The sequence below is a fragment of the Cibotium barometz genome, chromosome 50, assembly GCF_041138505.1.
Source record: "Cibotium barometz isolate CiBa-2024 chromosome 50, ASM4113850v1, whole genome shotgun sequence".
In the NCBI taxonomy this organism is placed as follows: Eukaryota; Viridiplantae; Streptophyta; class Polypodiopsida; order Cyatheales; family Cibotiaceae; genus Cibotium; species Cibotium barometz.
In genome coordinates, this window is record NC_141095.1 from 22426386 (window position 1) to 22453224 (window position 26839).

At 41.7% G+C, this 26839-nt stretch overlaps 2 protein-coding genes across 3 annotated transcripts in view; one reads left to right on the forward strand and one right to left on the reverse strand.

Moving 5' to 3' along the window:
* Positions 1-364: 364 nt before the first annotated feature.
* LOC147609948 (pentatricopeptide repeat-containing protein At2g33680-like) lies at positions 365-4693 on the forward strand. Of its 2 annotated transcripts, XM_086787196.1 has the most exons (4): positions 365-708; positions 941-1165; positions 1286-1451; positions 1557-4693. In XM_086787196.1, exons 2-4 carry the CDS (start codon positions 1118-1120, stop codon positions 4253-4255), a joined length of 2913 nt encoding a protein of 970 aa, XP_086643322.1. In that variant the 5' UTR covers positions 365-708; positions 941-1117; the 3' UTR covers positions 4256-4693. The 2 variants fall into 2 exon arrangements, with proteins under 2 accessions (XP_086643322.1, XP_086643321.1); XM_086787195.1 differs by having other exon boundaries at positions 1286-4693.
* Positions 4694-23372: 18679 nt separating this feature from the next.
* Positions 23373-26839, reverse strand: part of LOC147609949 (uncharacterized) — a 65404-nt gene continuing 61937 nt past the window's right edge. The window contains exons 10-13 of the mRNA XM_086787198.1: positions 25161-25208; positions 24820-24904; positions 24678-24731; positions 23373-23795 (exon numbers count right to left, since the gene is read on the reverse strand). Of these exons, the coding sequence (XP_086643324.1) occupies positions 23632-23795; positions 24678-24731; positions 24820-24904; positions 25161-25208 (351 nt within the window). The 3' untranslated portion in view covers positions 23373-23631. The remainder of the gene's footprint in view (positions 23796-24677; positions 24732-24819; positions 24905-25160; positions 25209-26839) is intronic.

The window sequence follows — 26839 nt, forward strand, 5'->3', positions numbered from 1 at the left end:
GTTGACACTGTAGGGTTATGTGTGTGAGTGGCGTAGCTTCTAGCTCGGCTACATCGCGAGCATAGTTGCTTTTCGACGGGTGTCACGACTGTTTTTGAGCATTTTGGCTGTAAAATACTTGCAAAATTTCAAAGTGCCCTTAAAAAATTACACTAAAATACCAAAAAAAACTCGCTATATGTCACCAAATCTGTCAGTTTTGAAGGGCAAGGGTGCTCGATGAAAATCAAGCCGAGCTTTTGGGAGAAAAAATAATAATTTATGTATGAACTTTTGAAGGCAGAACGAAAAAAAACAAAAATAGGGATGCCAACAAGCCCAATATAAATAAATAAATATATATATTGAGTGTGTGTTAAAATTCATGGAAATGGTAGGTTTTCGAACAATAGATACGTTTTTGCAATAAAAATTTATGATAATTCCATAGACAAGATGCACGTGTTTACATCGGAGCTTCATTCCACTCATCAGAGAAGGCACCCACAGGCTCTCCAACAGGAAACCTTACAAGGATTCTCAACAGCACAGGAATGGATTTTTCCTTTCATGGTTTCTCTGTCTTCGAGCACCACGGACCTTCTTGCAGCCATAACGCAGCCGCCATCACTAGCTTTGCTAGATCAATGATGCCACAGATATTTCTGTGGAACGTACACACCAGCGACTTGGCGATGATGGTGATGACCATAACTATCATGGGTACAGGTGACGGATAATGAATAACGTTGCTGCTTCATGGTAGCTCAGATGATGCAGTATGTCTGTACAAGGTTTGCATGAGGGTATGACACACCCATGGCACACATCAACTGCAGAAGGGCACACATCAGACTGTACCATGTCCCATGTCAACTGCACCATGCCACACATCAACTGCACCATGGCCCACATCAGAGTGTACCATGATACTCATAAAATTGAGCTCTTTTTGTTGCAGTACTCGAGCATCTCAGCCACCTTTCTAATGATGGTGAGGGGCTTGATGATGGATGGTGCTTCATTATGCATGCCTATAAAACGGCTTCAATGAGGGTATTGCACACATCAGACTGTAACATGAAAGACTTCAACACAACAAAGTGGACCTAATCAAAGTGCAAGAGATGTAGCTAGTATGATGCTATCTTGTCCCAAGTATCATGCACGCCACTGCTCGCCAATGGTAAACCGACTGCTCTATTGCATCTCAATTGGATTGTAGAAAAAGTAGCAGGTGTTGGTTTATGGTATATATTTTTATTTGGGGTCAATGGCAGCATCTCACTTGTTCTACTATCTGCAGGTCTTTCATGAACACATGTCTTACTATAGCAGTCCACAACGTGAGGAGGAGTTGGTTGACGCCCTACAAGCAGCTAAACTCATGGACCAACAAGGGCATCACGTATGCAGAGACATCATCTATGATCTTCTGCAAGGATGTCTCAAAAAGAAAGACTTGGCATCGGGTAGGCATGTGCGCTTTATTATGGTTAGTAATGGGCTTGACTTCATTGCTCCTTTAGGGGACCAACTTATCCGCTTGTTTGTCTTATGTGGGAGCTTGCTTGAAGCAAATGGAGTTTTTCTCAAGGTTTCAAAGCCAAGTGTGTTTACATGGAATGCAATTATTTCAGCTCATGTGAATCTTGGAGAAGGAAGTAAGGCTCTCAAATTGTATGTGAAAATGCAGCAGGATGGATTGAAGCCAGATAAGGTCACATTTTTGTGTGTTTTGAAAGCTTGTAGCGCTGCACAAGAAATAAGGCCTGGCAGAGTTGTACATGATCAAGTCATCCATTCCGGACTAAAGTTTGATGCTGCCATTGGGAACACTATTGTTGACATGTATGCAAAATGTGGCAGCTTAGAAGAGGCTCGCATAGCGTTTGATGGATTGCTAGATCGAGATGCAGTATCATGGGGTGTCATGATTGCAGGTTATGTCACACATGATTGCTGTCTACCTGCTCTGGAACTCTTTGAGAAGATGTGGCAGGAAGGTGCCACGTCCAGCAGAGTTGTACTTTCATGCACTTTGAAAGCTTGTGGCGGCATGAGAGCTTTGGGTTTGGGCAGACTGATACACAATGAGATAGAGAAATCGGGTCTTATAGCAGATGCTTTTATTGGAAGTGCTTTAGTTAATATGTATGCATTGTTTGGGATAGTAGAAGAGGCTCGGAAAGTATTCGACCAGGTCCAGGATAGGAATGTGCACATCTGGGGTGAAATGATTCTAGGATATGCACAGCATGGGTTTTGTGATCAAGCCCTTCAATTGTTTGAAAGCATGCAACATGAAGGCATAAAACCAGACAAGGCCTCATGTTTGCGTATCTTGAAATCTTGTGGGAGCATGGGTGCCATGAGGCAGGGCAGGCTAATGCATGACCACATAATAAGAAGCGGGCTTGAATCTGACACCATGATTGGAAACACCCTTGTTGATATGTTTGCCAAGTGTGGGAGCCTTGAAGAGGCACAGACAGTGTTCTACAGAGTTAAGAATCGAGATGTCGTGTCGTGGAGTGTAATGATTGCAGGGTATGCTCAGCATGGGGATGGTTTTCCTGCTCTTAAATTGTTCCAGAAAATGCAAGTTGAGGGAATAAGACCAAGCAAAGTTTCATTTCTAGGCGTCTTGAAAGCATGTGGCAGTATAGGAGACCTACACCAGGGTAGAAGGATTCATTATCAGATTGCTAATACCGGGCTTATGTCCGATTTACTCATTGGGAGCACTCTTATTGACATGTATGCCAAATGTGGAAGCCTTAAGGAGGCACATGAAGTGTTTGATTGTCTGCCCAACCGAAATGTTGTTGTTTGGAGTGCAATGATTGCAGGGTATGCCCAGCATGGGCTTGGGGTTCCTGCTCTTGAACTATTCAAAAAAATGCAGTGGGAAAATATCAATCCAGATAAAGTATTGTTTTCATCTGTTTTGCAAGCTTGTGCTAGCATTGGAGCCCTAGATCAGGGCAGGCTTATACATGACTGGATCATCCATGATGGGTTTGAATCACATCTGATTGTTGGTAATACGCTTGTTGACCTGTATGCTAAGTGTGGAAGCATGGAAGAAGCACGCAGAATTTTCGATAATTTGACCACCCGGGATGTTGTAACATGGGGAACCATGATTGCAGGATATGCCCAGCATGGGTATGGCCTTGCCTCACTTCAACTGTTTGAGAGTACACAAGAGGAGGGCATAGAGCTTAACAGAGTTATATTTTTGGGTCTTCTAAAAGCATGTGGTAGTATTGGAGCATTAGAGCAGGGCCGGATGATACATAATGACATTGTCAAAGGAGCTCTTGAATCAGATTTGGTTGTTTGTAACACGCTTCTTGACATGTATGCGAAATCTGGGAGCCTAAAGGAGGCACGTGTGGTGTTTGATGGAATGCCACGTAGAGATGAGGTTTCATGGAGTGCAATGATTGCTGGTTATGCCTGGTGTGGCGAGTGGAGGCGGGTGCGGCAATGTCTTCAGGCCATGCAACAACATGGTATGAAACCAGATGACGTGATGTTCACTAATGTTCTTACTGCCTGCAGTCATGCTGGCCTGCTGGAGGAAGGCCGTTGGTTTTTCAGATGTATGAGAGAAGATCATGGCATCAAGCCAAGCATTGAGCACTACAGCTGCTTGGTTGATCTTCTTAGCCGCTCAGGGTGCTTGAATGAGGCTGAGGATCTTCTTCGGAGTATCCCGATTCTTCCAGATCTTATCATATGGATGTCTCTGCTTACAAGCTGCAAACTATATGGAAACATGGATTTGGGTAAACATTGTTTCAATCACTCTCTGCAACTGGATCCCAACGATGCCTCTGGCTATGTGCTTATGTCGAGCATCTACAGTGATCTGAACATGTGGGTAGATGTTGAGAGAATGCTGGAGCTTAAAAGAAGTGCAGGAGCACAGAAAAAGCGTGCGATGGCATGGATTGAGGTCAAAGGCAAGGTTCATGAGTTCCTTGTAGGAGATGATAGCTACCCACAGGTTGATAAGGTTGAAGCTATATCAAGGCAACTCAGTAGGGCTATGAGACAGGAGTTTTATGTACCACATTTGGACTTGTTGGTATGTAAATCAGGGTTTGACCAGGATGATGAAGATCCATTAAGTGGACAGTTAAAGGAATTTGCTAGAGCTTTTGGCCTCTTCAAGCCACCAGAGGTTTCCATTGTCGAACCTGAGGAGGCTATTCAGGTTCTTAACACTTTGGAAGTCACGGATCTATACAAACCAGACACGTGATTTCCTCTACATTTGATAGCTAGTGTGTGTTCTTGCTGATATCATCTTCGCTAGGCGTGACCTCATTGTCCAGGCCCCGTTGCATCAGCCGGCTGATTGAGACCGCCCTCAACCCAAAACAATCACTGTGTTACATGCATGCACATTTTGGCAGAAGGAGCTGGTCTGGGTAAGTAAGCCATTGTAGAATTTCATTGGCATCCTGCCTAGGTTGAGGACATGTCCTGGTGTAGAAACATCAGAAACATCTTACCCCACCCCAAAAAGGGGTTGGCAATTACTTCACAAGGCATATCAAATTTTTCATATCTGCCTTATTGATGCTAATACAAAGTATGAGCAGAAACATTTTACAGAGCAACGGCATGCTCAAGTTAGTTGAAATGCTGTGTGTAAACATTTGTTCTATTCACATAGTCATGGGGAATGCTGCTCTGTTATCATGTTTGAAGTGGCTAAGGAGAATATCTCAACAACCATGCCATTGCATCCCTGGCAGCCCACGGGGGATCACACACACCTGCATGAGCCACAGGAGCGGCTAGCATGAATGAGCAGAGCCCCACTATGCCTAACCAACACTGCTCACCCGAATGGAGGGGATTGTGCTAGAGTGTGAAGGAGGTGCTAGTTTATCCACATTGGAAGATGTGGAAGATGAAAGGACAAAACAGCCTTGTGGTGCCCTTCACATCCCCCCCACCCCCCCGCCCCCAACACACACACCCACACACCCACCCACACACACACACACACACAGGCACCCCGCCCCAAGCTTGGTCTTTTGGATAGGGGGTGACTTTGGGCCACTTCTCTCTCTCTCTCTCTCTCTCTCTCTCTCTCTCTCTCTCTCTCTGCACACGCATACATAACGCAGTTGCTGCAGGCCTGAATTGTTTTTTCCCCATCATGCAGCATTCGTGGCTTGGTCAGTTACATTTCTTCGTTTCTAGAAAAATTTTTCCCACCTGTTAATGCATTAGCATTGGTCTGGTCACTCTTTTGTTCATTCACGTGTTTAGCACAGCAAGTTTGAAGACAAACAGAACTGATGTAGCTAATGGTTTGACATGCGGATGGTGGCCAGGTATTGTAGCGCTTGGTATGCACAGGAGAGGTCCGCTTATGCAAGGGTGTACATGAAATAAGGCCAATGGTGCTGCAGAGCATCATGGAGATGCTGCTGGCTAAAGAAGGCTGAGCAGCAACAGCATAGATGGTGCATTCTAGAAAGGGAACAAGACAAGCACAGTGTTTGATCTTACAGATAACAAAAGTTGAAATGTTCATCTTTGGAATTGGAATTGGTACTACCTCATTATTCTTTTGGAGGTGGCATGTCTTCATGGATGCTCAAGAGAGTGCAACCAAACACAAGCAGATACTGCATGAGCGAGTCCCTAGACGACACTATGATGAAGAGTGAAGATCTTCTTTGGGGAGATGCTAGTGAAATTTATGGCACCAAGCATCTTACAGGAGCACCTACTTCTTCTCTAATACACAACACTCAAATATGAGGGCACTCTCCTTATGAGCTTCTCATTTTTTACAACAACAAGGTTTACAATTACATATGTACATATAAAGTGCCATCAAAAAGCTCCAATCATATATGCATGTATTAATGAGAAGATTTATGGCAATTGAAATGGCATAGCTATCAATTCAAGTTCATTGTCATGTTTGAAATGTATGTATACGCTCTTGCTGCACCTTTTTTTATGTATGACTTGTTTATTGTGGGTTTCTATATTGAATGCTTTTAGTTTGGTACAATATGTGAGCCTTCTTCCCTTGATCCTGTCTATTACCTTGCCATCCTTTTTCAGTGCTATCATGATTGTTTATGGATCATCATGAAAGACAAAGGCCTTTCTTATATGTTTCTTCTAGTAGTTAAATGATAGAACTCTCATTATTCTCTTAGAATATTGCATATTCTTTTATACAAACCTTGAAAAAGCATTGTTGGTTTCCACACATTTTGTCTAAAGCTACTAGAAAATGGATGTTATAAGAAAACTCATGTTACCCTCCGGTTCTTTTGATAATTTGCATGGAATCACTTTGAAGATGGAACATGATCTAAATTGTGCAATGATATAAATGCCAATATGTAGCAAATAAGTTCTAAAAATATGGCCAGTGTAGCGCGGTTGGTTAATCCCAAGTGTGGCATTGTGGGGTTACACCATACTCAAAACAAAATAAATTTTTTACCGAGGACTACTATGAGTCTTGCCGAATTAGGTTTCATTGAATATTGATAGTTATTGATTTTTTTAAAAATAGTTTTTAAAATATTAGCAAGGTAGTTAATATGAGCACATATAAGTGATATTACTAGTATGTAAGAGATGGTTTAAAAATAGCAACTCTATTTTGTGGCTCAAAAATTAAGCCTTGAAAATAGAAATAGGAAAAACAACATTTCTAAAAATAAGCTAAAAAGAACCATAAAATGTTTTAGGCCATTGAAATTTTAACTATCAATCTTTTAGGGAATCTTTTTTTTTAACACCTCACAAGTGACCCATTACTCGCAATCGTGTTAGTAACTCACCTCACCACGCCACCCACATTGTGTATTGCACCCTTGATGTTGTCACTAAGAGTGGGTGTAACAATTTGCACACATTTTGAGTGAAATCATGGAATTATGAAAATTATAATTCGTCCTTTCCATTTGAGGTTTTCTTTGTTGGAGCCATCTTTGTGAATGAATATATCATGTTGGTGTAACAAAGAGAGAAAGTTTGGCTCACACTCTTGTCCACCTCTGCTAAGATCCATGGTGCCTTTGCAACATGTACCTTGCTATTTAATTTATATTGATCAAACATCCATGGTGCCTTGCAAGGTGTACCTTGCTTTTAATTTATATGGATCAAACATCCATGGTGCCTTTGCAAGATGTACCTTGTTATTGACTTCTTCTACTTGCTTAATTAATTAGATGCATCCTCTCATAGCCTTATGGTTCTTGCTACCAATCATTGCTATCCTACCAATCAAGTGCTCCCAAACCAAACAGCCCACATTGTTACCATCTAAAAGGTTTTTTATCTTTGATTTAGATCAATGTTGTCCATAAAAGAAGATGAATAGTCTCTACATACTTGGTAGAGGCTTCTCTGTACTTGCATTCCAATACTCTTCCCACCACGAGCCCTTCTATTAGATGGAATCCTTGCAAGATTTAAACATAACCTGGATGACCCATTACAATGCTTCAAAGCAAGTGAAGGTTATTCACCAAGGGCCCCAAGAACACATCTATATTCTTCACCTTATACTTTCTCCATAGGAACAAGGAGACCAAGCATGTTGTGGCCTTCTTTAAATGGTGGATGTTATAGCCATGTGAAACATACTCTCGAGTAGTGTACACCATTCAGGCCAAACCAAGGCACAAATTCCATGGCTTCTTCCTAAACTCTGCCCACTACTCTTTATGCACTTCTTGTGATGGGAAATCTATTAAGTATCCTCATAATAATGTCCCACAACATATGTGTTGGATTCCATTCCATAAGCTCTACCATAAATTTACATTGAAACATGTTGTATTCATAGTAGTATGATAGGAAATTGTATCAACATTTTTACAAGTGTGGTTTGTCCTTGTTAAAAAGATGCAGGGGAGAAGAGAGCTTGAGTTCTTGCAAGCACACACACACTCACAAAATTCTAAAAGAGAACACACAAGGCGAGAGGCTGAAAATCTTCTTCTTCTTCACACAACACTCAACACACCATATACAAAGATAAGAGTACACACAATATGAAAAGGTACTCAACCAAATACATACTAGGGTTCTCTATAGTGTGAACCCAACTAAATGAGTTGGCGCTATAACTATGCCAGCAGTCTCTAGAATGACTGTCACACAGCCTATCATACCACTGGCCGCATATCACCCATGATCTCACCAACCATGCCAGTGGTGTAAGTGTGGGGCCTATCCCCCCAAGCGGGTCATCAGTGTCCACCGCCTCACTAGATGAGCTCGATATCTCAACACTCCTCCTCGAGCTCAACCCCATCTCATGTACACCAAGAGAAGCCCTGAATCTGTGGAGCTTCTCTGTACCCAATGCTTTGGTGAAGATGTCAGCGACCTGATCCTGTGTGCTGACATAAACAAGGTCAACGTCTCCTGCCAAAACCTTCTCTCTGACAAAATGGTAGTGGACCTCTATATGCTTCGTGCAAGCATGAAAAACTGGGTTCCTGGAGTGGCCAACTGTATACTGCTAATGTTGTCACAGAAAATGACAACTTGTCTACCACTAATAGACCCAAATCTGCAAAAGTAGCTTTCTCAACCAAGCTACCTCAGATACTGCCATAGCAACACCTCTGTACTCGGCCTCTGTGTACTGGATAAAGCAACCGTAGGCTGCTTCTTGCTGCTCCAAGTCACAGCAGCACTCCCCAAAGAAAACATGAAGCCACTAGTAGATCTTCTATCTGAGATACTACCAGCCCAATTAGCATCTGTGTACCCATGTACACATATCTCTGTCCCAGTTTCATAAAATAGTCCACAATACAAAGTAGATCTCACATACCTCAGTATGCGTCTCAATGCATCCAAATGTGGCTTCTGCATAAACTGACTCACCAACCCAACAACATAGCTCAAATCTGGCCTGGTGATCATCATGTAGATCAAGCTTCCTACTATGTGCCTATACATAGTAGGATCCTCCAAAATCTCTCCTGAATCTGCACTCAACTTGCCATTCTGATGGCACTGAGATAGGCTTACAGCCTGTCATACCATACTTGGACAACATGTCCAAGCCATACTGCCTCTGTAGTAATCCAATACCATGTGGTGACCTAATCACCTCAATGCCCAAGAAATATCTGAGCTCCCCCAGATCCTTCATCTCAAACTTCTATCTAAGCAAGATCTTTACATCGAAGATCTCTGCATCATGGTCCCCCGTAATGATTAGGTCATCTATATAGATCCTTCATCTCAAACTTCTATCTAAGCAAGATCTTTACATCGAAGATCTCTGCATCATGGTCCCCCGTAATGATCAGGTCATCTATATAGATGACAACAAGCACAACCCCTCTATCACTGTCTCACATACAGCGAGAAATCTGCATTGGCTACATGAAAGCCAATAGTGACAAGATATTCAGAAATCTTGTCAGACCATGCTCTTGGTGCTTCTTTTGAGCCATACAAGGCTTTCTTCAACCTGCAAACATGCTCGGGGTGACTCACATCCTCATAACTAGGTGGCTGCAACATATACACCTCTTCCTGCAAATCCCCATGCAAGAATGCATTCTTTACATCCATCTGATGTAAAGACCATTGCTTTGACACAGCCACTGCTATCACAACTCTCACTGTTGCCATCTTGGCAACTGGGCTGAAAGTTTCCTCATAATCAATGCCATATGTCTGTGCATATCCTTTGGCTACCAATCTAGCCTTGTACCTGCTTATGCTTCCATCACTGTTATGTTTTACTTTGTACACCCACTTGCATCCAATGGCTTTCTTGCCTTCAGGCAATTGCACTAAATCCCAAGTCTCATTTCCATATAGTGCATCCATCTCCTCATCCATAGCTTTCTCCCAACACACATTTTCAACAGCCTCATCAATGCATGTGGACTCTACAACCTGTACAACTTTTGCCATGTATGCATAGTGATGTGCCACATAACCATCATAGGTAAACCTCTGCACAGGATTCTTCACTCTCCCAGATCTTCGCAGCTTTGCATTCATGGCTTCCATAGCCTTCTTTACACCAGGTGTTTTCATAGAGCTGGTAACCCAAGATCCTCATCAAGGCTCGTCTTTGAGCCATTAGACTCTCCATCAACGTGAGAATGCCCTACAGAAATGTCAGGCATACTAAGGGGCTCAATCACTTTCTCTTTGCCTTTATGTGATGTACTAATCACATTTGCAGGACTGGTATTATGACGCAGCCTGGCACTCCATGGTCTATCAATTGAACCACTAGATGAGGACTCTCCTCAAAGACTGTGATTGCTGACTTGCATTCTGTGCAACCACATTTCCACTCACATCAACCCCAACAACTTCTTTTTCAGTAGTATACCAGCTACTCATCTCATCAAAAACAACATCCCTGCTTAGCCTCAACTCACGTGTAGCAGGGTTATAACACCTGTATCCCTTTTGCTCAAGGGAATATCCAATAAACACACATTTTTCGGCTTTTGGATCTAGCTTAGTTATCAGCTCATCTGGCACATGCACATATGCAATGCATCCAAAGACTTTCAGATGAGACAAATCAGGTTTTCTGCCAGTAAACCTCTCCTCTGGAGTTACATCATGTATTGCTGCAGTAACTGGAGTCCTGTTCATGATGTAAACTACTATAGAAACAGTCTCAGCCCAATAGCTATGCGGCATATTCTTCTCTCCCATCAATGTTCATGCAATCTCAGCAATGTGCCTGTTTTTTCGCTCAGCAACTCCATTTTGCTACGGAGTGTATCTGCATGTAAACTGTCTCCGAATACCATTCTTCTTCAAAAATTCAAAGAACTCATTGGAGAAGTACTCTCCCCCTCCATCTAACCTTAGGCACTTTACATATTTCCTTGTTTACTTTTCAACCATAACTCTGAAATTCTAAAAATGAGTGAACACCTCACCCTTATCCTTCATGAAGTATACCCACACTTTCCTTGTGTAGTCATCAATAAATGTCACATAATACCTGCAGCCTCCCATAGGCATGGTCTTCGTAGGACCCCATACATCTGAATACACAACATCTAGTGCATTTCTGCTTACATTTCTGTCACGTGAAAATACATGCTTTGTTTGCTTTTCCAAATTGGCATACTTCACATATTTTCTGCATACCTTCAACTTTAAACTTTGGCAGCCCTGTCACAAATTCCTTTAGTTCTGCGCATAGACTTCATTCTCTGTACATTCACATGTCCAATTCTTTTATGCCAAATGTCTGTGTCTGCAACAATTCCTGAACCATTTGCAAACATCGCAGCAACACTCACTTCAGGCATGTTTACATTCAATGTAAACATTCTGCCCACTCTGTTGCCTTTTGCAACCAACCTGCACTTGTCTTTAAAGTCTTCAACATAACAACCATCAGGGTTAAGCCGAACCTGCAAACCTTGCTCAATCATCTGGCCAACTGAAACCAGATTCTTTGTTATGTTCGAAACATGAAGTACATCCGCAAGGTACTTCACTTTGCCACCCTGCATAGACAATGGCACATCTCCAACATGGGCAATTGGACGAGCAGTGTCATCCCTTGTTTCCACAAAACCTGGTCTTTCAAGGTTTTTCATCTCCTTGAACCATTCTCCATGACTTGTCATGTGATTCTCAAAGCACCTGAATCAACATACCATACATCATCTTTATGTGCTGCTTCAACATTTTCAGACATGGCATTAACAACATGCTGCATAACAAACAACCTTTCATTATCCTCATTGTTTTTGCTCGAGGATGCATAGTTGTTTTGCTGCAATTTTCCATTTTGCATGTCAGCTTGCTTTTTATAACAATCTGCCTGCACATATCTAGGCTTACCACAATAAAAGCATCCACGTATATCATTATACTGCCTTTGCCAATTTCCACGACCTCTTTGACTCCCCCTGCCTCTGAATTGGCCTCTTCCACCTGCGTGTTGTTGTTGTTGTGAATTCTGGGATTGTTGTTGTTGCTGCTCTGCTGGCCATAATTCTGATTACCTGTTCGGCCACCTCCTTGGCCGTGTCCACGGCCTCCTCTACCTCGTCGTCTTCCTGAACTTGTGTAGAAGGCTTGTTGCTCTGAACTGTTTTTGTTTTGTGTGGACTGTTGGTCTTCACCCAAGCTCTTCTCTTCTCTATAATCAACATAGACACCAAATCTGTAAAATTGGGAATGTTTTCCCGAGTCTGAATAGATGTCTTGAACCCCTTGTATTCTGGCCCGAGACCACGTAGACAGACTTCCACCTTATCATCATCATCTACTGAAACGCCAATAGATGCAAGGGATTCCACAATACCCTTGATCTTCAATGCATAGTCATTTACAGACATACTCTTTTTCTCCACAGTATGAAGTTCATTCTTCAACTGTATCTTTCGTGCCTTGGTATTCGTTTCATAGAGTTTTATCAAGGTGTCCCACGTCTCCTTGGGGGACTTGGCATCCTGTATGTGCCCAATCATGGTGTCTTGTATACTGATAGAGAGCCAATACATAACTTTTCTGGCTCCTTGGTTCCAATCCTTGAACTCTCACATCTACAGCAATCGAATTGATCTCCGGTATCTCCGTCGGTGCCTCTTCATGCTCACCTTCCATGTAGTCCCAGTAACCCTTTCCCATCAGGAAATTTATCAACTTGAACCTCCAAGCATGGAAGTTCTTCTTATCAAGCTTCTCCGCAACAATCTGGTTTATGCCATCATTTGACAGCTTGCCAGACACACAAATTTACCAGAAACAGCACTCTCGTTTGTCCTGCACAAACTGCTGTATTTTTTGCAGTGGTGCTGTACTACACTCAAATGTCACAAAACCAGTGACCTCAATGTGCATACATAAACCCAATGGCAACTGTTGACCTCCTTGCAGCACACACAATGTCTGCACAACCAATCTGTCTTCCTGCAGTTCTTAAAATAGAGTTCTGCAGAGAATCGATGACTTACCCGCAATGCTCGAAATCGTCTGCTTTCTGAAAACCGGAGGTCCTAACGCGCCCGAAACGCGTTTTCGACCCAAAAATATCTATATAGTTTTCCTATAGCTTTACTCCCACGAAGAAAGCTCCTCAATCAGAGATCGTTTGTGCCGGTGCCTCCCGTAGAGCTCCCCCGACAAGGTGTAGTCTCGCCAACACAAATAGGGAAGAGTAGATGAAACTCTTACCCTTGTACCGCTTTTTGTGCTTCTCTTGCTTGCAGCTCAGCCCTTAGCATGAACCAGGCTCTAATACCATGAAAAGATGCAAGGGAGAAGAGAGCTTGAGTTCTTACAAGCACACACACACACTCACAAAACCCTAAAAGAGAACACACAAGGTGAGAGGCTGAAAATCTTCTTCTTCTTCACACAACACTCAACACACCATATACAAAGATAAGAGTACACACAATATGAAAAGGTACTCAACCAAATACATACTAGGGTTCTCTATAGTGTGAACCCAACTAAATGAGCTAGCGCTATAACTATGCCAGTCTCTAGAATGGCTGTCACACAGCCTGTCATCCCACTCGCATATCACCCATGATCTCACCAACCATGCCAGTGGTGTAAGTGTGGGGCCTATCCCCCAGGCGGGTCATCAGTGTCCACCGCCTCACTAGATGAGCTCGATATCTCAACACTTGTGAGTCTTCCTATGGTAAAGACCGCATTATAAACAATTTGAAAGATCTATATAACTCCCACATGATAGACAATGCAATCATTAGGACATGTAATTCTCTATCGTTAGGAAATGTATAAATAAGAATAACAACATAATCCTTTTCCAAGGAGGAGAGCAACTTTGTGGCAAGAGAACCCTTGTTTACAACATTCAGTGCTAGAAGGGAGCATATCCCTATCGTCACCCTACTTGAAGAAGCAGAGGAGGGGAATAACATAAGCTTCCGGGAATTATGTATTAATATATGCATACCAACATTATGATGAGAGGTCACATCCTCAAATCTTTCATAATCTCATACATGTTTAAGAGCTCTCCTAGTACACTCACTTGTGATAGCCCACTTGTATGCACAACACCCTCCTATATGAACAATTTTTACATCGATAAAATGATACAAGATTGCTAAATGAGTACATGTATAAGCCAAGTGGGTGTCCCATTCATATCTCTACCCATATATACAAGGTTTTTGGCTGGCAAGCTTCAATACAATAGTGACCCACAGCCTAAACATAATGTGAATACAATTGAGGCTAGAGGCAAGGATTTTAGGAGTTAACAACCTCCCCTACCTAGATCTTCTTCCATCATCAGAAGTTAAGAAAGACAAGTATGTCGATGTGAGGATCTTTGCTTCATCATCACGATCGCATCTGGTGGAAGTGCTGCACAGCTTTTAGTTGGAGAGGTTTCTCATTGGTGCTGGTGAACACAAAAACTGTAAAACATCTCCTCAAAAGCTTGCATAATACGGAAGGCCAAAAACTAGATCCTAGCAAAAAGCCTATAGATTTGGCATAGTGTAGGCCCAAGATTAAGGTTGAAGGCGAGGCCTTGCATATGAGACTCATCATATGGATGCTAGTGCATGAATCCCTTCTCATCCTTAAAGTCTTGCAAGCAAATAATGATTGTGTCGAGGAATTTTATTGAAGCTTGGATGGTTACATCCACGGTGTCCTAACAAGAAGCAATGAATTGGACGATCAACCCATACATCCATTCCTTTGTGGGAAGCATTCCAAAGGACGACGACTTGAACTCTTGGGAAATTGAGTAGTAGATGATTGGTCTTCTTTCTAGCTTCATACTCCTTCCAATGCATGCACATATGCACTGGCATGTGCAACATGTTGATTCTTTGGTTGATTGCCTTGACATTGTATGTAGCCTAGCAATCATGATTATGGAGGTATTTGAATTGCCACTTTGGCTAATTCTTCATCTCCACACAATTCCACATCAACTGGCCTTCTATAACTTGCATTCTCTTGGACTAGTGTATTCTATATCCATTGTTTGTTGAAAGGATGTTCTTCTATAACCTGCATTCTCTCGGACTAGCGTATTCTATATCCATTGTTTGAAAGGGTGTTCGAGGTACATTTGCATAAGCGGGACCTCTAATCTATGCACACCATGGATTGGTTTTCTATAGGGAAGCTTCTTGGCCATTTTCTAGATTAGATAAGTGGGGAAAAGTCTCCCAATATCTCTTCGGATATTCCTTCCTTAGCTTCAAAGAATAATTCTATAGGGTTGAAATCTCTAGGGAGAGGGTCATGTGCCTATGCATCGGGGGCAGGACCTCTACTTGTTTATGTCGCTTGCTGCCCTCTGTCGGCCATGGTGTGCCCTCAAAAGCATGATCGAGGGGGTCTGGAAACTCTATCTGCTTAGGCTGGCTCTCTTGCTCCACTGTTGTTTCTTGGAAAGGCTTTGAAGGTTGCCTGCCATGTGACCCAATCCCTCTTCATGGGTCCCTCTACATGTCTTAGATTGGTCCCTCTTCAAGGCGTGAAGGGTTGCATAGAGTTGCATTGAATGCGTGTGTGCCAGCAGGCGATCCGATCGGCCGCTTGATCAAAGCTAAACGATCGTAATTGGCATGTGCGCGATCTGGATGTGATGATCGATTGGGAACCTGACGATCTGATCAAAACCAGACGATCCGGAATAGGGCGATCTTGATGGGGACGATTTGAAAGATGGCGATCGGTATTTGAAGGATTTTGTCATGGACGATTCGATTTGGGATCATCCAGGAGTCGGATTCCCACGATCGAAGAAATTGAGTAGTTTTAATGCTTTTTCAGTGCTTGGACCTCAACAACTTTTTGTGCCTATGTGCTTTTTCAGGAAAGTGGGATCATTCAAGGGTCGGATCGCCACGATCCAAGAAATTATGGATTTTTAAGTGCTTTTTCAGTGCTTGGACCTTAACAACTTCTTGTGCCTAATGTTGCACCTTGTAATGTATTGCCGTAGATATACTCAATGCATTCATTGCTCTCTTGCATGCTATGCAAGAGAATGTAGTGGGGATCCATGGGTTGTCGGCAACACGATTTTTACCTTGGGTTCTCGGTGTATGAATGATGTGCAATCATACAAAGTGCATTAGTTAAAATAATAAAAGCGTGCCTAATGCAATTGTTCACCCTAAAATGTTTCATGAGATTAAGTCATGCGATGTAAGAAGGAATATTATGATGGGCCCTCAAGTGATGGGTCATACACACTAGGCCAAGACACTTTAAGGTTTTTTATCTGCCATGTGGTGCTTATCTGCCATGTGTCGGCACTGCATGAAGTGGTGGTTTTTGACAGAGCAAACAGACGGATTTGATGATAGCGGCGGACACCGATCGAAATTAGCCGTCATGATGACAAAGTGCTGCAGCATCGAAAATGAGAAATCTTCTCATGTGTTGTTGACAAATTGAGCGGTCTGTAACCCAATTGCACATGGATGTGTGCATGATTGAACTGTAGTCTTTGAAAACCTTGTCACCTAAGCATGTGTTTACATGACTATATACTATAGTCTACACTCTATTGAATAAAGTAAACAACTATGAAAGCTTTAATAGTTGGAACCCACAGTCTTTTGAGGATGAGGTTGCTTATATACTAGCTAACTCTAAGGTACCCATTCACACCTGGATGGCCATGGGAAAAAACTGAGTGGGACAGCAATGCCCATGGCATAAGTGCATGACTTCACAAGTAGTACTATCAAATATCTCACACAACTTTCTAATATGGATGCGCCAGCTCATTCGTTGCATTCTCATGCCAGCATCATCGGAATGCTCTTTGTTGCCAAAGGGGTGAAGGGAGAGCTCTCAATGCCTAGATGGAGGCAAGAATAGATGGTCCTTTGTAATGGTTCTCTCTCACAAAAAGTAGGGGAAGAAGAAGAGATGGTTCTTCGTGATGGTTCTCTCTCACAAAGAGCAAGGGAAGAAGAAGCTAATTGAAGAGGGACGCATACGCTCAAACACATTCAAGCATGCATCCACTTGCATTATGCATTTATGCATCCACTTGCATTTATGTATATTTTTCACTTCCTTCTATATTGTTTTCTTGTTTAGAATCTCAAAAAATAAAGACCTCTTGCATTATGCATTTATGTATGTAGCATCGACTGGAGGATAAGGACCACAACTCTCAAGTTTGAGCAAAGGACCATGAATGTCTTTCTATCTGAAGAAGAACCATGACAAATCTCCTCGAAGATCTAGAGATTGCTCACTCTATTAGAGGCATGTCCAATCGAGCTGGTAAGTTCGATCATCCACAAACTCCAAGAAGCCTCATTAGAAAATTCCAACCCCTCACTTCTACCACAAACAAGGGCCAACAAGCCAAAAGCTAAACCCAAGGCAAATAATCTCGAGCCTAAATTGAGGAGGAACCACAAGAGGAACGAGAAAATGGCCCAAGCATCACCAATTCCTGTTGCTTTCTCCACTTTGCCACCAACACCCAAGGATAAACTTTGGTAGGTATGGGTCCCAAAGGCTAATATACCAAATATACAACAAACCACTTACAACAAGTTGGTATGGATCCCAAAGCGAGAGAGAAACATAAGGCGAAGAAATGATCTAACCATGGATAACCACAGAACAGTCCCTCGAGGCCCAAGGCTATTATCAAGGACAAGGCTTGTTCTAGTTACCAAAGGATTAGTCCAAAAAGGGGGAGCCATCACCAACAATCGAGCACATGAGTCAAAGAATGCCCAAAATCATCATCATGCTTAAAGCCACCAATCCAAAAGAAGAGTCCATCAACAAACCTTGCCATGGAAAGGCCTAAGGACCATAAAGTCTTCAATCCTGACATGGGTAGAAACCTTGTTTGTAAAGATGATGTTGTCACTCTCATTCCAAATCAAAGGATAAAGAAAGTTGTTGCTTACCCAATAGCAACATCAAGCAAAATAAAGCAAAAAGAAAATACCCAGGGGCTATCCGCCACGCAAATTGTCAAGTTACTGGAGGCTAAAATGTACAAAGGGCATAAAAGTCAAGAGTCAGGTTACTAAAGGCCAAAATGTGCCTAGTGTAATTCCTAATCAAAACATGCACATACTTGACACACAGTCTTTTTCTATCGACTCGCTTGTACTAGAGAGACAAGCATAACGGTCAAGTCAAGTCGCCTATGCGGGATGCGATGGGCATAAGGGTCAAAGTCCAAGTCTAGGTAGATGGAGTGAAGGAGTAGGTATCACTCACGTACTAATCGCATACTCCAAGAGCCTCTCATGTACATCTCTGGATGGGGGGGACCTTAGCGAGTCATTTTCCAATCACGGCTTTTGCAATTGACTAGTCCAATTGCCCCATTGTACTTTTCCAATCATGTGATTCAACTTTTCTAATCGACAATTGTACTTTTTTGATAGTCAAGATCAATCATCCGATTACACTTTCCAATCGTCTATTTTCTAATCGACCGATCGGTGTCTTTCAATTGCCCGATTAATCGTCTCCAATCATCAGATCAGTAACTTTCAATCATCTACTTCTCCAATCGTCCATTTCTACAATCATCCAATTTCACCTTCTCTCGTTGGTGATCCAAGAGTTCAATCGGCGATTCTTCATCTCCAATCGGTGATTTTCAATCAATCGATCGTACTTCTCCAATTGTCCATTTTGCGATGGCATGATTTCACCTTCTCCAATCAATGATCCAAGAGTTCTATCCGAGTGATCTCTCCAGCAGTAGTCCAATTGATGATTCTTCATCTCCACCAATTGTCCAAATCTGAGACTCCAATCATCAAATCAGAGACTCCAATCAACTAACCGGCTGATAATTTTCATCACCGTTCCAAACACTTCATCAACCACAACCTACTAACATAAGTTTAAGCTTTCTTTTCGCATCTTTCCTTCTCAAATTCTCAAGCACTCAAGTATAGCCACCAATAACTTGCAAATAATTTGTTTGGAATTCTTTCCAAAGAGGATAAATTGGATGGATGAAATTACTCCTTATGGAGTTTTATGGCTAGAAATATTTGTTACAAAGGGCTTATGGGGTTATGATAGTAGTGACATTGGTAACGACCTCCGCCCTAGCCGCACAATTACTCCTGTTACTCTTCAAAGGGGTTAGGGCAACAGACCGAGCAACAAGCTTTTCAAACTATTGCTGAGACCAAAGAATTCACATGATGCTTAAGCTTTGGAATTGACTTGTCTTGTCAGTCAAAAGGTATATATTTTTTGCATATTCACGCTTGTAAAACATCCATGCTTGCTTGAAACACTTTAGAAATTATGTATCAGGCTAAAAATGATGTAAGGATTGCCTTTCTCACAAGGTAACTTAATAATGAAAATATTCAAGAAAAAGGAGTCCATGAATGAATATTAAACAAAACTACAAGACTTGAGAGAACAACTTCTCGCAATATTAATGAAGTCATTCCTAAAAAGGATAGACTAACATCACCCTTAACTGTTTGCCTGGATCTTATCTGGATTTTAATACTTCCTCTATCTTTCTTGGAGAGGCAATGTAGCCCCTCTTACCTATGAGAAGCTTGTTAGCTTGTTGGAGAAGAAACAGTTCAAAAAGAATGTCTCTAAGAGTTCTAGCAGTATCAAGCTTTAGCAACCAAGGATAAGAGCAAGAATATTTGACAGAAGAACAATTCAAGTAGAACTTTTCAGGCTCAAGATGATTCCGAAAAGCCAAAGAAGAATACTTACCAGTATTGCGAGAAGCCTGACCATACAATTGAAAATTACTTCAAACTTCAAAATAAGGAAAAAAAAAAGAAAAAGAAATCCAACAAGGGTTCCAACAGTTTTGCCTCCTCTGACAATCAGAGTTCTAAGAAAGAGTCTGCTAATGTTGTTATCCATGGAAACTTTTTACTAATGAGTTGTAATCCTGAATAGGATGCATGACTCAATTTAACTATATATGACAATTGGTTTCTTGACAATGGTGCTTCTAAGCACATAACTTCTTAAAGAAGTTTGGTCAAACATATGGAGACTACACAGTGGTCACACTGTTACGTATGCCTTTTATCCCATGAAAGGTGTTGGTGAGATAGTCCTCATACTATAAGTGGTGAGGATCTTTATCATCAAAATATATTTTTTGTTCCATATATTCAAAAGAATCTACTTTATATGCCCACTCTAGCAAGGGGGATTCTTAATGTTGAATTTGCAGATGATAAATATATTATTTGTGACAAAGAAAAAGATAAACATATTATACTTACTGGATATTTAACAACCACAAGCGATTTGTACAAATTGAACATATATTAAAATGTTGCATGTGTGGCAAACACTTCTAATACAATGAAAGATGCCCAGTTGTGGCATGGTAAGTTTGGCCACACTTCTATTGGTGGTTTGATGCTTTTGCAATAGCATGGGACATTAGATCTTTCTCAACTTGATCAATCGACAAGATATGTTTGTGCCTTGAAAAACTTGCTCACAAACCTTTCCCCAAGAATGCAATAGATAGAGTTAATCACAAATCGCAACACATACACAATAATGTGTGGTCCCAATGCAGACTACTTCTTTACGAGGAAACTTATACTTTGTTACATTCATTAAGAATAATAAATACAACTAGTCTTACCCTATGATGAAAAAATGAGAGGTATTTTCTCATTTTCAACACGATGTTGCTATGGTTGAAAATGAAGCTAGCTTAAAAATTAAACTCTGTTCAAATAGAGGGAGAATATATGTCCAATAATGCAGTCAGATTTTTTGACACACAAGGACATTAAACTTCAGTTTACAACTCCTTATACACCACCATAAAATGGTATTATCGAGAGACAAAACAGGACTCTCATGGAGATGGTTGGATGTATAGTTAAAGGTTAGCATCTTCTACATAAATTTTGGATGAAAGAAGTTCTATGTGCTACGTACATGCTAAACAAGTACCCCACTAAAGCTTTAAAGACTATCACTTCTTACGAGGCTTGGTTCAATCAAAAACCTAAGGTTTAACACGTGTTTTTTGGTTACTTTGAAGACTATCCCTTCTTATGAAGCTCGGTTCAATCGAAAACCTAAGGTTTAATACGTGTTTTTGGTTATTTTGCATATGCACATGCACCAGCACAAAGTAGACCTACGCTTAATGACAACAGTGAAAAGCATTTTAATTGATTATAGTGCCAAAAGCAAAGGTTAGTCTCTACAATCCTCACTAAGAAGATTATTATCAATAGGGATATTATTTTTACGGAGAATTCTATCCACCCAATGAAAGAATTCAATAAGCATTCTTACGCTAATTCTCCGAACATATTCAATGGGTTGTTACCTCTGCCAATATTTGTTGATTCTCAATAAATTTTGTCTACTGATTCTTGTTTGTTAGAAGGAAGGAATGCTCAAGTATTTTATGCAACAACTTTAAATCAAAGATGCACTAAATGCTAAAATCAATGTATCTAGAATTATGCCTAGATGGATTACTACATAGCAAATTATCTCCTCCCTTACAAAGCAAAACCAAATCAGTACTCGAACCACTTCTTCGGTAGATATTATGAAGTTCATATTCCTTAGTTCTCTATATGATGTAGATGAACTTGAGTCTTTTCAAGAGGCTTAAGAAGATCCAAATTCAGTGAAAGCCATGTAAGATAAAATTCATTCCATTTAGAAAAATGATACTTGGGATTTAGTAGATCTACCACTTGGCAAAAAAACTATTGGTTCTAAGTGAGTTTTTATAGTCAAGAGAGAGACATATAGATCTATTCATAGATCCAACACCAAATTTATTACAAAAGATTATGCCCAATAAAAAAGGATTGATTATTATGAAACTTTTGCTCCACTTCTTATATGCCTGCTATCTTATTTATTATTGCTTTGGCAACCCATCATGGATAGAAAGTGCACCAATTGGACATTAAATGTTCTTGAATAGTAACTTACAAGAAGAAGTTTATGAGAGTCAACCAACCAAATTTTCCCAACTTAGCCAAGAACAAAAGTTATGCAAGCTTAATAAAGCTTTATATGGTTTGAACAAGCTCCCAAGCTTTGTACCAAAAGATTCATGCCCATCCGACAAAAAAAGGATTTCAAAGTAATCATATGAAAAGCACTTTATATGTGAAAAAAAACAAGCAAGATTTGCTTGATATCATTCTCTTTGTACATAACATGCTAGTGGCATGCACCAATGAAGATTTCATTATAACTTTAAAGACTAACCTTACCTTCAATTTTGAGATGTAAGATCTTGGTCTTTTGCACTACTTAAAGAAAGTTTATAAAGCAAGATGATAGTATAGTCATTAAGCCATCAAAGTACATCAAAGCACTGCTCAAAAGGTAAAGTTGCAAACCAATTTCTACACCAATGAAACCTAGTGTAAAACTTAGTCTATAGGATGCCGCATCAAGCTCTGAAGCTCCTTGACTTTTAAGGTCTTTCACGAGCCAAATGTAAAAAGAATCCAACTTGCATTAAAGAAACCTCAAGACTTACTAGGACGTCTTATGCCGACATCATTACCTACCCCATTCTAAAGGACATAGCAACATTATTGCACACGATTTTGTCTTGCCTTCCAAGCAGTTCAACTCATTCAAATGGTCACCAACTACAAGCAAGTTCCAACTCATCCACTCATGAATGCAATGATAGTCTGCAAGTAGCTCCAGAGGCAAACAACGGGATTCGGATATGATTGGGACAACCAGTACATCTAAATAATAGCCCCCGTTATCATGCACACCATGGAACATCCCGAGGTCGCTCATAAAGATAATACTCTAAGGAAAAAGAACAAGCACTGAGGGCTCTCTTTGAAAGCATCAAATCCATGGGGACTCCTTAGAAGCTTCAAAGCTTTCGAAGGCTGAGGATCTAAAGAGTTCTGATACCCAACAGCTCATCCCTCAAACTCCGAATGAATTAGGGTTACTAAATACCTACTTGATTAGCAAAGAAATATATGAACAAACTAGTAGCGATGGGCTTGACAACAAACACATAAAAGCTAAGCTTGACACAAACCTGTTTACTGGTGAGACGAGCAATGGTAACATTAAGGTGATCTCACAAGCATACACCAACCTTCTACTCATTCTCCACTTCCCATATCCTTCTGAAATTGGAAACCTCTAATCAAGCTGCTTGGACATAAGGCACGACTTCTTGTAGAGTTCGAATGTGCATATTTTTCAACTGAAAGTAAGTAGTCGTTTCAAGTGCAAAAAGACTCCAAAATATATAGGGAATGGGAAGATGAAGGACACCAGTACCACTGCCTTGGAGCTAGGAGACAATCAGTAGAGTTCTTCATGCAATCAAGTGTGCAAGATACAATTTGATGCACGTGCATGTGCATATAGAGAGAGAGAGAGACTGCCCAACGCCCTATAAAACATTGAATATAATTTAAAAATGGCATGCTTTTCCCTTTATAAATAGAGGACATAGCATATAAGCTCCCTCAAGAAATGGCCGAAATTCCAACCAAGACCAACATTATCAACAAATATATGGCACAGAGCTAGCTCAAAGAACTTTCAGGTAGATTACCCAAAGGCTATACTCCAATACAAATATGGACATGAAGGCAAATCGGTCAAGCCCAAGAAGGGACCCAGAGCTCTTTATCGCCTGGGATGAACTGTTTGCTGTTGGAATAAACAAAGACGAGAAGGTGATGAAATGCTGCTTGGTGGAGATGGCTCTCGACTCTCAGATACCTCATATTGAGTTGGTAACAAGTTCAAAAAGCTTCCTTGAACCTGCTGATTGCCACCTGGGGTTGTGTCTACACACCAGCCAAAAAGAATATGTTAGTGCAAGTCCAGGAGCGCAAGTACCAAAGAGATCCACCTGAAAAACCATGTGATTATGGAAGACCTTGACCAAGCATATGAAAGCACCGATAGAACTAGGTAGTACAAAGGATCCTGAAAATCAAACTCATGTAGACATGGGTATTTTGAACCAAATCAAGGGGGGTTCCCTCATGTAATGGGTGTGCAATATAGGTATGTAACAGATGGGTGCACAATATGGGTTTTTGAGGCAGTAGACAAACCACAGGCCGAGTCCCATTAGTGAGTCGCTCGGCCAATCGGAGTGAATACCCAGTACCGTGTGGTTAGGACCATGCACGCAATCGAGTCACCGACGTGTAGTTGGGACCATGCATCGCCAACATCCCTGATCCAGATTCAATGGAGCTTGAAGAGCTGAAGAGCTGGATCGAACACTGTTGTTACCGCAGGATCATCGGAGATGAGGTGGAAGCAACCAGACAAAGCAGACCCACTTGCACACAGACACACATTAGAGTTTGGGCCCCCAAGAAGATTCAAACTCAAGACCTCCAAGGTTGGGAGAGCTTAGCTCTTCTTTCCACTAGGCTACTGCCTTGGGGATCCCTTGTGGCAAATATTTGGAGATGATAGCCCCTTTGTGGTACTAGGGTGCATGCATGTTTCTGAGCTTGAATAAACCACTAAGCCTCTACAAGTATAAAAATAAGGCTTTATACATGTAAGAGGGTCTAGAAACTCCACACTTCTGGAAGCCAGATGCATCAGAGAAACAAGGCTTCATGAGAAAGCTCAACCTCAACCAGGACCTCACTAAACACTTAGAACGAGGAGGGTACGAAAATGAGCTTCAAAAACATGAACCTTACCAAATAAAGTCTTGATAGAAGGTCGCTTCGGTTTCCCTTTCTTCCGTAGCTCCGCTGCATTGGAAATAAAGCCACAAGATGACCATCATTCCAGCCTTCGTAGGGTGTGAAAACAAAGAAAATAGACCATTGTAATGCTTACCAACACCAGGAACATGGGTGTCCTGAACAATCTCGAAATTCTTGTAGGTGTATCCCACAAAGTTGACATCCTTGGATGGAAGCATCTGCACATAGAAACCAAAGCCAAAACCAAGTTAAGAGCGCCCAAATTAAGAAAGAGAGAGAGCCATATGCCGCTGCACATCTTTAGGACAAATGTCTTGCATGCAAATCTTGCACAAAGTAGATGTTCGTAGACTAACTAACACTGGACCGTAACTACATCAAAATTTTGCATATCCTCTGTACATACTAGATGAGTACCAATGCAGTTCTGAAACCCAAGTTCCTAGCCTTGACTAGCAGGTTGCATAATGGTACCTTTCTCCAAGGACCAGATTTTGAAGGAAGCTGTGCCTGAGGTCCTTCCTGCATCCCAAACCAGAATCTCCATAAGCACAAAGATAGAACTAGGACATATCTAAGCCAAAAATTTTGAACCATTCTTGTGAGTTTACATTAATGTTTCATTCTGCTGTTGTCAAAGTCCAACTAACTAGCAGATCCAATAGCAAATATCAACAAGAAGTAAAACTTCTTACACTGCTTTAGAAAACCTCTCTCTCTCTCTCTCTCTCTCTCACACACACACACACACACACACATCTACCATGGCATTGTATACCCATGGTTTCATTGTAGTATTCATGGTCTCATAGGCACTTTGGGTCTTTTGTACACATTAATAGATCTTTCTTTCTCTGCAAGAGGTCAACCACAGCTGCCTCGACCTGGCTGTCTCCACACAAGCCAAACATGGTTGTCCTCACCAGAGCTTCCTACGAAGCTTCATTTCTACAAGCATATGCAGGCCCTTGCAATGGGAACATTGAAGAGGTGGCTTGAGTGACATGTTATTGAAGGCTCTCGCTCTTTGTTGCACCATGGCTTCGAACAAGGAAGCATAATCAATGGTTGGAGGTTGTTCTGGATATCCATATGAATCATATTACTCATATGACTCAGTTCTCCTGTTCCGGGCTCTCGGAGTCCACTGACACAATCATCAAGTATTGTTGTACTGGTGCAATTTTAGAAGGAACTGGTTGTGGTGATAGTACCGGAGATGGGTACGGCTTCAGTGCCGGTCTATACATACCTCTCGGTGACAGGTTTTGATCAATGGACACTAGATTATGAAACGGTTGAGCTGCAATTGGAATGGCTGATAGGGCTAGTGGTCACTTTAATGCAAGAAGCATCTGTACTGGTGCTTGAGTCCACCGTGCCAACAATGAGTTGTATCATGGTTCTCGTGGCACTGGCAATGAGCACAAAATTATTGCGGTCTAGGCCTCAACAACGCACTCTCTGCACTTGTATGGTTTCGGCAGAAAATTGCACACCAAACCATATCTCTTAGTGGCAATAAGTGTGGGTGTCGGCAAGTATGAAATTGAGCCAACCTATAGATCTAGATGATCAATAGCGAGCTGGAGCTCCCACTTCCCCATGCGCACCTGCCCTGGCTCCCCTTGTGCCCTCCGCCTGTTTTTGCCCCCCTTGCATCACATCTCCCTCCCTCCTGCTACGCGCAAACAAATCCCCCCCCCCCCTCTCTCCGCCAAAAGCATATGTCGTGGTGCTTGAGTCCACTGTGCCAACAATGAGTTGTATCATGGTTCCCGTGGCACTGGCAATGAGCACAAATTATTGTAGTCTAGGCTCCGCCCTCTCCTCCCCCCCTCCTCCCTCTCCCATTTAGCTTCATCCCCCCAGCCTCCTTATCCTCTCCGTTCTCCCCGGGCAGGTGCTTCTAGCCTTGGGGTTTTTTCTCTATATGAAGCAAGTTTCGGCATTTTCTCGTCTTGAACCCTCACGAGGACTCCATGGCAGCCACGCCGTCATCCACCATGACCGAAACCGCCATCCCTTGCCTATCCTTTTTTGAAGATGATCTCCAACTCCTCGCTATACAATAGTCACCTCCTTGGAGGCTGCCACCCCGGTATGCAAGATTGTGGGTAGCCACCCAGCATGCGGACAATTCAGGGATCTGT

Coding starts and splice junctions, on each gene's coding strand:
- LOC147609948 (XM_086787195.1), top strand. CDS start 1,118: ATGATGCTATCTTGTCCCAAGTATCATGCACGCCACTGCTCGCCAATG. Junction 1,166..1,285: donor CACGCCACTGCTCGCCAATG/GTAAACCGACTG, acceptor TACTATCTGCAG/GTCTTTCATGAACACATGTC.